The sequence below is a fragment of the Gorilla gorilla genome, chromosome 19 (assembly GCF_029281585.2).
Source record: "Gorilla gorilla gorilla isolate KB3781 chromosome 19, NHGRI_mGorGor1-v2.1_pri, whole genome shotgun sequence".
NCBI classification, from domain to species: domain Eukaryota; kingdom Metazoa; phylum Chordata; class Mammalia; order Primates; family Hominidae; genus Gorilla; species Gorilla gorilla.
The window spans coordinates 44,213,966-44,225,973 of NC_073243.2; the positions used below are offsets into that span (position 1 = coordinate 44,213,966).

The following is a 12,008-nucleotide window of genomic DNA, read 5'->3' on the forward strand; positions in this document are numbered from 1 at the left end:
CATCACTATTTAACATAGTGTACATTTGTTTATTAACTCCCACTAAAATATACTGGTAGTAGGAACTTTTTTGTCTTCCTCATTCACTGTTGTAGCTCTGCTTCTAAAAACAATGTCATGGCACAGAAAAGACAGACAATACAAACTTGTTAAATTAATAGACTAAAGAAATGGTAGTATGAAGGTAGTTCATAACAGGTATATAAAAAACTATTCCATATATACTAAATACTAAAACAGTAAAATATTTTTTAAGTTTAAAAACTGTTGACTAAGAGTAGAATCGTAACAAACTTACAAAAATGTAGTTTTAGCTAAAACCACTATGTGATTTAACTGAGAAATATTTTTGGTTTTTAAATTAAAACATCAAAAAGATGTCAAGATTGAAGTTTTGGGTCCTTTCATCAAAATAATTCAATTCCACTGACATATCATTGAACAAGCAACTACACAGACTCAATCATAGATCTCTCATGATCTGTTCAACTGATCTGTTTTCTTGTCTGAGTGTCTGTAATGAAACAGGACTGAAAAAAGTTACCAAAATAAAAGCTATGACAATAAAAGCTAACAGTTAAGCCAAATTTGCATAAGTTAACTTATTGTAAAGAATTTAAATATATTAGATATAAAAATGAGATTTCCTTAGAGTAAATAAAAAACAGTAATGTCAACAAAGGAGCAAACTGTACAACTGATCACACCAGGAAAAATTCAAATAAAATCCGTTCCTATGGTAACGCAGTATAACTACCTCATAACAAGTGAAATTTGAGATTATGTGGAAGTCTTGAATTTATTTTAATAAGAATTACATGAATTTGAAAGCAATACAAACCAATAGTCTCAGGAAGCTGCTGAAGTGAATTGCTCGATAATAGGAGGTCTTGAAGGTTTTCACATGTTGAAATTCCTTCTTCAACCATTTCAATATTATTTTTAGAAACATCCAAATATGTGAGCTGTTTCAAACTACCAATAAACTATAAGTAAAAAAAGAAAATCTAATGACTCTATTAACATTAGTAATTTGTAAAAAGTTTAGGGAATAAACTTGATACCAAGTTTTAATTCAAAATTAAATGCTAATACAAGAAAGAAGACTCCCAGGTAGTTTTTTAAATGCCATTAGAAATGTATTCAGTAATATAGCTAAGATGTTCTACTAATTGTAGCATAGCAGAAGTGACAAAGGACATATTCTTTGGGAATTCAGGTGTCCATTACCTCCTAAGGAAATAGCATATATGGGGATTCTTGTGGTTTTTTTTTATGGGAGTAAACAATTTGTCAGTTGTTAAAACAGAAAGTTCGGCCGGGCGCGGTGGCTCACGCCTGTAATCCCAGCACTTTGGTAGGCCAAGGCAGGCAGATAATGAGGTCAGGAGATCGAGACCATCCTGGCTAACACGGTGAAACCCCATCTCCACTAAAAAATACAAAAAAATTAGCTGGGCATGGTGGCGGTCACCTGTAGTCCCAGCTACTCAAGAGGCTGAGGCAGGAGAATGGCGTGAACCCAGGAGGCGGAGCTCGCACCACTGCACTCCAGCCTGGGCAACAGAGCTAGACTCTGCCTCAAAAAAAAAAAAAAAAAATTCAGAAAGTTCATGAAAAATATCCTAGTTTACCAATTCCTTGGGCAAAGCAAATTGGGACGTAAGTTCAAGTGATACCACTGGAAAGGACACACTCAACAGTATTAAAAGCAGACTTACAAATGTTTATTATGAGAATTCTTAGATTATAATCAAGAATGTGCTCATGAAAAAAAGTAATTTGCTTCTGTTTTAATAAAGAATAATTCAATTTCTTTTTATTAATTAAAAGTAATTATAAAAGGTACAATTCACAAAACTGCAAAGGAGAGCCAGAAATAAGTGATGCCATTTAAAATTTCATATACATACCCCTGGAATAAAAGTCAGTCTATTAGCATCCATCCAAAACTCTTTCAATCCACTTAGTTGCTCAAGTACTTCAGGCTGTTGGGATTAGGGTAGGGGATAGCAGTAATTCAATTAATTTACATGAATGTCTTTATCTGGCAAAAGAAGCCCTGGGAATTTCTAATAACCTTTAGTTTCAAATCATTAAATAAAAGGAGCAGGGAGAAGGAAAAATAAAAAAGAAGAGCCAGGATGTAAGCCTTTCTACTGCATTATAGTTACTACAGTAAAATTATTATAGAAAATTATTAATGGAGAAATCAAAGAGACATGCCATAGCAGTAGATTACAAAAAACACATTTAAGCTTTGGATTACACAACAGGGTCAAGTTTTTACATAATTTGTAAAGAAATAAAAAATAGGACTCACTGCTTAGAAGTATACAATAAAAATATGCACTCATGCATTATCAGTAAGAAGATACAGCCTTTTAGAAAACAGAAAAATTACAAATGTTCCCTGGTGACATTCATTAAGAAGGAGATAAAAGACAACATGCATCCTAAATGTCCATAATCAGGGAAAGGTAAATAGACAAAGTCATAACTACATGATACATATATACTGTAATTTAAACCTCTAGTAAAAACTTCTAATTACATGGTGGAAAATTCTTTATAATATGGTGTTGAGGACATCAAAATTAATCCAAGTGTTGTGGCAGACCTTCATATCCAGGCAAAATTTGCTCCTGGGCATTGTCCCTTCAAGTCTGCCCTCTTCAAAGTTATTTCTATCACCTCACAAAGCCATCTGCAATCAATGATCATGTGATGGCACAGAGTACTATCATATCTAATGACCATAGTTAACAGTCATATATAAAAGGCATGCCAATCAGATTTACTGTTAACATATAAATATAGATAAGAATCCCAGATGTAACCTGGATTAAATTTCCTTTTGTGCATTACTGTTAAATTCTACTGTAAGTTTTAAAAAGTGTATAATGTTGGAAGACCAAAATGGTACAAAAACTAATGATGATTTTGAAAGCTTGTTGGATTCTTAAAATGAACGAGATTTTTGAAATAGTTAATACGGAAACAGATTCATACAGAACAAATATTGAGAAATGACGTAACAGATAAATAATTTGGGAAGCACAGCATGTATTTTAGAGAATGAGGTACTCCAAAGTACCATGTTCCTCCCTCAAACCTCAGCTGAAATTTATAATATTAATATAATACCCACAGGGCAATACTATAGCAAGCAGTTTTGAGAAATTCCTATGCTTAAAACCATCATTTGAGAGCTACCACACTTTTAAACAACAAACTTGTAAACTAATTTAAAAGTTTAATAATGATACTCAGCTGGATGAGTTCCTCTTCAAAAAAAAAAAAAAAATCTAGCTTATTTTCTGAGTTCTTTTGGAAAACTCACTAAAGACAAAAGCTACTTAAACACTACTCCTTTCCTTTTAGAGTCAGCTTCAAGCGCACTTGGCATACAAAGCACAAACAAAAAGGTTCTCATTACCACTTCAAAAATAACAGTTGTTTCACTCAATGATTTTCCCCTTAGCTATTAAGTAACATTATAGAGAAGTATCTTATTACTGAATAAGTTCACAAGCAATACCCCATGGAGCTCTCTCTGATTCAGAACTACTTTTACCTGCTGCATTCCAGACTGATGTTTCCCACTTATAATCACTCAAATTTTCTGCTTCCTATGCTAAAAATTGTTTAGGTATCTCTTCCACGGACCTCTCATTGATTTTACATTTTATGCTCACTTGTGGTCAGAAGTTCATCTGTCTGGTTAATTTTTCTATCTGTGTGGAAAGTTCTGGCTAAGAACTTTCATATCTTGTAACTAAGAAAAAAAAGTAAACCTTTATCCAATTTGTAAGAGAAATACATTAATTTTCATATTTTGTTCTTCATTAAATATAAGAACTTAGGGAAAGTGAGACTGATGAGAACTTACCACTTCTGTGAATTCGTTACTTCCCAAATCCAGTCTTTCCAGCTGGGTCAGTCTATTCATAGTTCTGTTCATAATGGAGTAATGAAAAATTAACTACAAAAATATCAATTACATGGAAGCTTTCAAAACAGTCTAAAACATTCTTATGGAATATGTAATTATTTATGGGCTTTCATATGTTGACAAAATAAAAATATTAATTTTCTAAAAAATTTTAAAAGTCAGATTTCTAGATAAAATAATTATCAGTTATTATCTTATTTTGCCTTCTCATTGGTCTTTTCATTTCTGTTTTTAAGAAGCAATTGCAATAAATTTAAACCCACAAGCCAGAATACAAATAATGAGTTTCCATTTTTTCACATAATGAATTTTCATATAGTACAAGTCAGCTAATAAATTTTGGCAGATGTATAATAATTACTACCATAATTACAAAAATTCTTTTTCAAAACTGCTCATATATTTGTAAGACTTTAAGATAACTGTAACTCCAAAAATTAATATTCAAAATGCTAACAGTACATGTTGTATTACTCCCCACATGTTCAAATTAAATACAATACAATTCAAAATAAAGTTTTATATGAATCACAAATTAGTAGTTGACATTTATTTTAAATAAAAGCAATAATATACTATTCTTAACTTCCAACTTAACATCAACACTTCTCTGAAATTACAGGAACTTGAAAGATGTACAAACCAGTTTTGTAATGAAATAAACTATGTTGCACTTCTATCTTTTCTCTCTCCTTTCACAAAGGTACCTTTTGAAACTAATTCAAACAAATATTTATGCTCCTAAGTTGCTATTTTTGTACAACACCTATTATTTAATACATTGAGATGTTACCAGTTACCCAGATAAGAAATTCTGTATTAAGGATTTTGTAGGATATGACAAAATGAGAGCAAAATATAGTTATAATCACAATATCAGTATATTACATTAATATGTTAATACTTTGAAAATGAGTATCATTTAAAATCCACAGGCACTTCAAATTACGGCACGAAAAACACAGACTATTTCTATCTTCTCTGGAATTTTAATAAAAATTAGTAATAAGTAAAATAAAACTCGGTTGCAACCTTTCTCCAGCTTTTTAGTTAAAAATATAAGAACAAACACCATCATTGTAATGAAACTGTCATTGGTCTACATTAGAAGCAAATTTTCCCTTTACATTTTAAATATGCCATTCTGTCATCAACTCTTCAATTCATCTCATAATGCCAATTTTTATAAAACTGCTTTCCCCTAGATTTACTAAGTGCCTATTCTCAGGTACCATAATTCTGCTTCCTTACTCATATCTTTCCCCAGAAAACCTTTAAGTTCTAGCTTCCTTCATTAACAAGCGAAAGGTTGCTTCCACGATCTTTCTCCACATGTATAAAATCACATGCTATGATTATAATTTCCTATGTTCAAATAACTATACCAGGTGGAGATTTGCAAAAAGTAAAGAAGATTGTGAGGAGGAAGAGAAGACTGAAAGAACAAAACATAATCTTACATTTCTTGCTTCAGTATTGTTATAATGACAAGATAACAGAAAATTCACATGTAACTATTGAGCACATAATGTCAATGGCATAACAGTTTTAGAAAAGGGTACAAAAATGAAAAGCTGTGCATTGGAAAAATTCAATTACAGATGATAGCCTGGAAAAGTTAAATTTTAAAACAATTTTAGGAAAATGTGAGTGATACAGATATGTAATAAAAAAGAAAATATACTGTCATGTCAAAAAGTGTCTCCACCTCAACTCTCTATAGTTAATACTGACAACTGTGGCTATACTCATACACTTTAGAAATCTCAGAAATAAAACTGCATCCTAGAATAAGATCTAGCTGCCTATCTCAAGGAGAAAACATAAACAATATCCCTCATATTTTCTCCCATCTGTTTCTAAAATTCATTTGTATTGAACTCATTTTACTTTCTCCTCTCCTCAAAGGAAAGGTAAAACATCTTTTGTGTTCTTGGTACTGTGCCCTCCAGTATTCTTTAGGTAGCATTAAATTTCACTTAACTATATATCTAAAACAACAGCTCTTTCCATTGCTCTAATCTTTGATATTGTCATATAACCTAAACGCACATAACTTTGTGATACTTAAAACTATATCCTCTTGTTTGTGAGGTCTCCAAGTTATAATCAAGCAAAAACCATTAGGAAAGAGAAAGAAATAAAGAGCATCCAAATTGGAAAAGAAGAAGTCAAAATTAGTCTTGTTCACAGACAACATGTATCTTATACCTAGAAAAATCTAAGGACTCCACCAAAAAACTGTCAGAACTGATAAACAAATTAAGTAAAGTTGAAGGATATAAAATCAGCATGTGAAAATCAGGAGGATTTACATATGCCAACAGCAAACAATCTGAAAAATCAAGAAAGCATTCCCATTTATAGTAGTTACAAAAAATACAACATACTGGCCAGGTGCAGTGGCTCACACCTGTAATCCCAGCACTTTGGGAGGCCGAGGCAGGCGCATCATGAGGTCAGGAGATCGAGACCATCCTGGCTAACATGGTGAAACCCTGTCTCTACTAAAAATACAAAAATTAGCCAGGTGTAGTGGCGGGTGCCTGTAGTCCCAGCTACTCAGGAGGCTGAGGCAGGAAAATGGCGTGGACCCGGGAGATAGAGCTTGCAGTGAGCTAAGATCATGCCCCTGCACTCCAACCTGGGTGACAGAGCAAGACTTCATCACACACACAAAAAATAAATAAAAAAATAAGTATCTATATGTGTGTGTGTATGTATATATAATATATATTATATAATATATTATAATATTATTATATATAATATATTATAATATATTATATATAATATATTATTTAATATATTATATATAATTATATTATAATTATATATTATATATGTAATTATATAATATATATTATATATATTAATTTATTCTTAGGTATATACATATAAAATACCTAAGAATCAATGTAAAGACGTGAAAGATCTATACAAGAAAAACTATAAAACTCTGATGTAAGAAATTAAAGAGGACACAAAAAAATGGAAAGATACTCCATGCTCATGGATTAGGATAATTAAAACGACAATACTACCCAAAGCAATGTACAGATTCAATGTCATCCCTATCAAAACGCTGACATTCTTAACAGAAATATTTTTAAAATCCTAAAATGTATACAGAACCACAACAAAAGACTCCAAATAACCACAGTGATGCTAAGCAAAAAGAACAAAGTTGAAGGCATCACACGACTAGACTTCAAAATGTACTACAAAGCCATAGTAATCAAAACAGCATGGTACACAGGCACACAGACCAATGGAAAGGAATTGAGAACCCAGACATAAATCCATGCATTTACAGCCAAGTCATCCTAGAAAAAGGCGCCAAGAAGATAAAATGGGGAAAAGACAGTTTCTTCAATAATTGATGCTGGGAAACTCGATAACTATATGCAGAAAAATGAAACTAGACCTCTATCTCTCACCATACACACAAATTAAACCACAATGGATCAAAGACTTAAATCTAACACCTGAAACTATGAAACTACCAGAAGAAAAACACTGCAGAATGCTAATTCTCAATATAAATATCAAGGATACTGGTTTGGGCGAAGACTTTTTTGTGTAAGACCTCAAAACCACAGGCAATAAAAGCAACAAAAATAGACAAATGGGATTACAGCAAGCTAAAAAACTGCACAGGAAACAATCAACAAAATGAACAAACCACAGAATGGGAGAAATATTTGCAAAGTAGCCATCTGACAGGAATTAATAATTAGAATATATAAGAAGCTTCAACAAATCAATAGCAAAAAAAAAAAAAAATTCTATTGTAAAATGCACCAGAGATCTGAATAGACATTTCTCAAAAGAAGACGTGCAAATGACAAACAGGCATATGAAAAAATGATCATCACTAATCAGAGAAAACTACAATGAAATATCATCTTGCCCTAGTTAAAATGGCTTATATCAAAAAAGACAGGCAATAATAGCAAGGATGTGAACAAAGAGGAATCTCTGAACACTGCTGGTGGGAATATAAATTAATATAGCCACTATGGAGAACAGTATAGAAGTTCCTAAAAAAAATTAAAAATAGAACTATCACATAATCCAGCAATTCCACTATTGGGTATATATACAAAAGAAAGGAAATCAGTACACTGAAGGGTTATCTGAACTCCTATGTCTATGGCAGCACTATTCACAATAGCCAAAATATGGAATCAATTTAAGTAACCATCAACAGAAGAATGGATAAAGTATGGTACATATACACAATGGAATATTATTCAGCCATAAAAGAGGCTGCCTGCAGTAACATGGGTTGATCAGGAGGCCATTACATTAAGTGAAATAAGCCAAGCAGAGACAGATAAATATTGCATGTACTCACTCACGTGTGCGAGCTAAAAAAAGATCCCAAGCCAGGTGTGGTGGCTCACGCCTGTAATCCCAGCACTCTGGGAAGCCAAGGAGGGCGGGTCATTTGAGGCCAGGAGTTCGAGACCAGTCTGACCAACACAGCAAAACCCCGTCTCTACTAAAAATACAAAAAATTAGCCAGACGTGGTGGTACATGCTTATAGTCCCAGCCACTCTGGAGGCTGAGAAACAAGAATTGCTTTAACTTGGGGGGCGGAGGGTGCAGTGAACCAAGATCATGCCACTGCACTCAAGCCTGGGCGACAGAGAGAGACTCCGTCTCAAAAAAAAAAAAAAAAAAAGATCTCATGAAGATAAGAGTAGAATGGTGATTACCAGAGGCTGAGGAGGGTAGTGGGGAGGAAGGAATGAAGGGGAAAGAATATAAATGTATTTATTACCACTGAACTGTACACATAAAAATGGTAAAGACAGTAAATTTTACACATATTTTACCTCAATAAAAACATATTAAAAAGGCTACAATCATATCTTAAAAGGAGAGAAGAATATTTGCAAATTCACTGAGAGTCTAATTTGAATCTCTAAAAGGTGTTAAAATCAGTTAATTGCCTATGATATCACATAGTAATTGTAGGCTTAGCTATCACAGTAAACAATTTACATCTTGTTATTCAAATCTCTTAGAAACCAGTCACATTTTTAGCTAAGGAACTATCACTGAGAGTATCAAATCTGTAATGTATACGTATCTTTTTGAATTTTAATATGGATAATTTGACTTTAACTTATACTCACAATCATCACTATAAACATTCATCCATGCATTGAACAATTACTCAAAACACTGTCTTTTGGAATAAAAAACAGACACAGTCTCTGTCCTCACAGATAATCAAGGGAAACCAAGGGGAAGATACACATGCACATACATGCAGGTTATATGCTGGTCAGGGAAGAAGAGAGTGACATATAATAAAAACAGATACATTAACATTATCCAGCAAATACTGTAACAGATATAAATATGTCATAGAAGCTGTGTAAACAGAACAACTCCTGGGGTAACTGGAGATGTTTTCCTTCTCAAGAGGTGAGAAGTTTGTTTGCTTGTTTGTTTGTTTTGAGCCAGGGCCTCACTCTGTTCTTCTGCTGGAATGCAGTGGTACAATCATTGCACACTACAAGTGCAAACTCTTGGACTCAAGCTATCCTCACTCCTCAGCCTCCAGAGTAGCTGGGACTATAGTTACATGCTGCTGTGCCCGGCTAATTTTTTAATTTTCTACAGAGATGGGGGTCTCACTTTGTTGCCCAGGCTGGGTGGGCAAATCTTGATGATGCGATTTCAACATGAGTTGGCAAATTTTTTCTGTAAAGGGCCAGACAGTAAATATTTTAGGTCCTGTACACCTAAAAAATTTTAGGGCCTACAGTGATAGGGCAGTGACAACCACTCTAACACCAACAACAGGTGCATATAGTAGTGACAACTACTTAATCACTGTAAAGCAAAAGTAGCCACAGACAATATGTACATGAATGTATGTGGCTGTGTTCCAACGAAACTTTTGTTTACAAAAATTGACAGTGGGCCAGATTTAATCATAGACTGTAGTTTGCCAACCCTTAAAATGTAACACTATAGCAATGCATTCACAGTGTTTTAAGATATTTGGTCAATAAAAGGCCACAGACTACAGTGAATTTCGAGTTTGTAGACCTGTTTCTTTTATAATTAAATCTTTTTATTTGTTCCTGGATTGCCATCTCTTGTTGTTAGCTTATCATTAAGGAACCAATCATCCCATTTCTAATTTACAATACACTACATAGCCAGACAATCAAGTTCTGCCGTTACCAGGCTTCACATGAAGATCCTATGGATCTTTCTAATTAGCACTATGTGTATGAACTTTAGTAGACGAACCTGGGATTTCTGATTTCTATTCAGTATTCAGGTGGGCTTTACATATTTATTATTCTGACTTTTATGTCACACACAAGACTGCATTTCAGACAGCTATAAATCATTACCAACACAGTACCACGTTAAGCACCAACAACAGACATATACATTTTAATATTTTAACACCATTAATTAAATATGATGACCACACAGTCAGGATTTACAAATAATTTGCACCACATTTTAGGTAATAAAAATTTACATTTTTAAAGACTTAATCATTAAAAATTATAAATTAAGTTTTTTAAAGAATAGCACCTTTACTTACTTAGGCAACATTTTTAACTGGTTTTCTCTAAGCTCTAATATTTGGAGTTTAGTTAATCTGCAATACAAAAAACAAATCATGTATCTAGGACAAAGACAATGAATTTAATAAATTAATTTCATATTCTAATGTTTTAAAGGAAGCAATGTAATTGTGTAATTACTAATTGCACAGTAATATATTAAAAAGTACAGAATATAACATAAAATACAAAGGAAGAAAAGACTTATTTTTGCTCCTCAAAATTGTGGTCAGAGGAAAAGGGTTAGCACTTCCACACATTTTCAAAGTGACAAAGTGATTACCCCAAAGTATCAATCCTCCAGAATTTCATACCTTTTACCAAAAATGCTCACAAAAATTAACTCTTGGTAGATTCAAGAACAATAATGCAACTCTAAAGTGCTGCTCTGAGAAGAAATAACGAAACAAAAGGAGGAGGAGAAATCCTCTGGCACTTCACTGATGTACATTCCACTAAAACTAGAGAGAAAATGAGCAGATTAAGTGATGCAAATGCCAGATACAGAAGAGGAATCTGACAAGTACATCAACGATTTTTAGATAAAAGATGGCTACAAAATTAACATTTAGTTGGCTAGCATTTTCTCTAGTAGTTAATTTAAACTCAGTAATAACTGCATATCTATTATACATTCATCTGTTTGTTTAAAAAATTACTCAGAGACTTGAGGGTGGCAGGGAGATGATGAGGTCGCCCCCAGAAACAGATTCTCTTTTCTTAAGAATTTTGATTCCAGGGGAGAAGACAGATAAATCAATTATTAAATCATTTTAGAATGCTAAGAATATAGCATTCAGTATCTCAAGCATACAGAAATTACCCCCATTGAAACGCCCTGTTTTGGCCACCTAAGAAAACTTTTTTTTTTCTTTCAAACTCTCACTGATTATTGTTTACTTGGAAAAATTAAGTCAAAGCCACCAAAGAAACTATAAAAGTCACAATGCTTGGGAATAATTTAAAAAGAGCCTATGAAACTGTAATGAGTAGTACTACCAAAGCAGCTTATAGTTTTGCAAACTTTATAAGAGCTAATAATAAAACGTTTTAGAAGAAACCATAATTTACCTGCCAAAATTTGCTGGCAAGAACTCAAGAAAAGCATCATTCAGATACAACTGGGTTAGGTTTAACAGCTGAGAAAATCCATCAGGGAGCCTACATAAAATACCAGAATTTAAGTTAAGTTCATGTAAGAAATTCAGTCTTTTATTAAAATCTAAGACTCTCATAAGATATTTTCCCAACAGACAGAAAACAGTCGCTTCTGTTATGAGTGGCTACTTTTATGAGAGCCCCTTCAAAGATTTGCCTTTTATAATAACCTACTTGTTTCAATGTATCTTCATCACTTTGTAAACAGAAAATGAGGTAATATTTGTTTTAATAATGTAAAATCTGAACAAAACAGTCAACTATGAATGAGCCACAATACATAAAA

At 32.9% G+C, this 12,008-nt stretch overlaps 1 protein-coding gene across 8 annotated transcripts in view; it reads right to left on the minus strand.

Annotated features, from left to right (window-relative positions):
• ERBIN (erbb2 interacting protein) overlaps positions 1-12,008 on the minus strand; it is a 148,964-nt gene that overhangs the window by 55,037 nt on the left and 81,919 nt on the right. For all 8 annotated transcript variants that reach the window (XM_055367653.2, XM_019013532.4, XM_019013535.4 and 5 more), the window contains exons 6-10: positions 11,636-11,725; positions 10,543-10,599; positions 3,893-3,956; positions 1,914-1,988; positions 842-986 (exon numbers count right to left, since the gene is read on the minus strand). In XM_055367653.2, the coding sequence (XP_055223628.1) occupies positions 842-986; positions 1,914-1,988; positions 3,893-3,956; positions 10,543-10,599; positions 11,636-11,725 (431 nt within the window). The remainder of the gene's footprint in view (positions 1-841; positions 987-1,913; positions 1,989-3,892; positions 3,957-10,542; positions 10,600-11,635; positions 11,726-12,008) is intronic.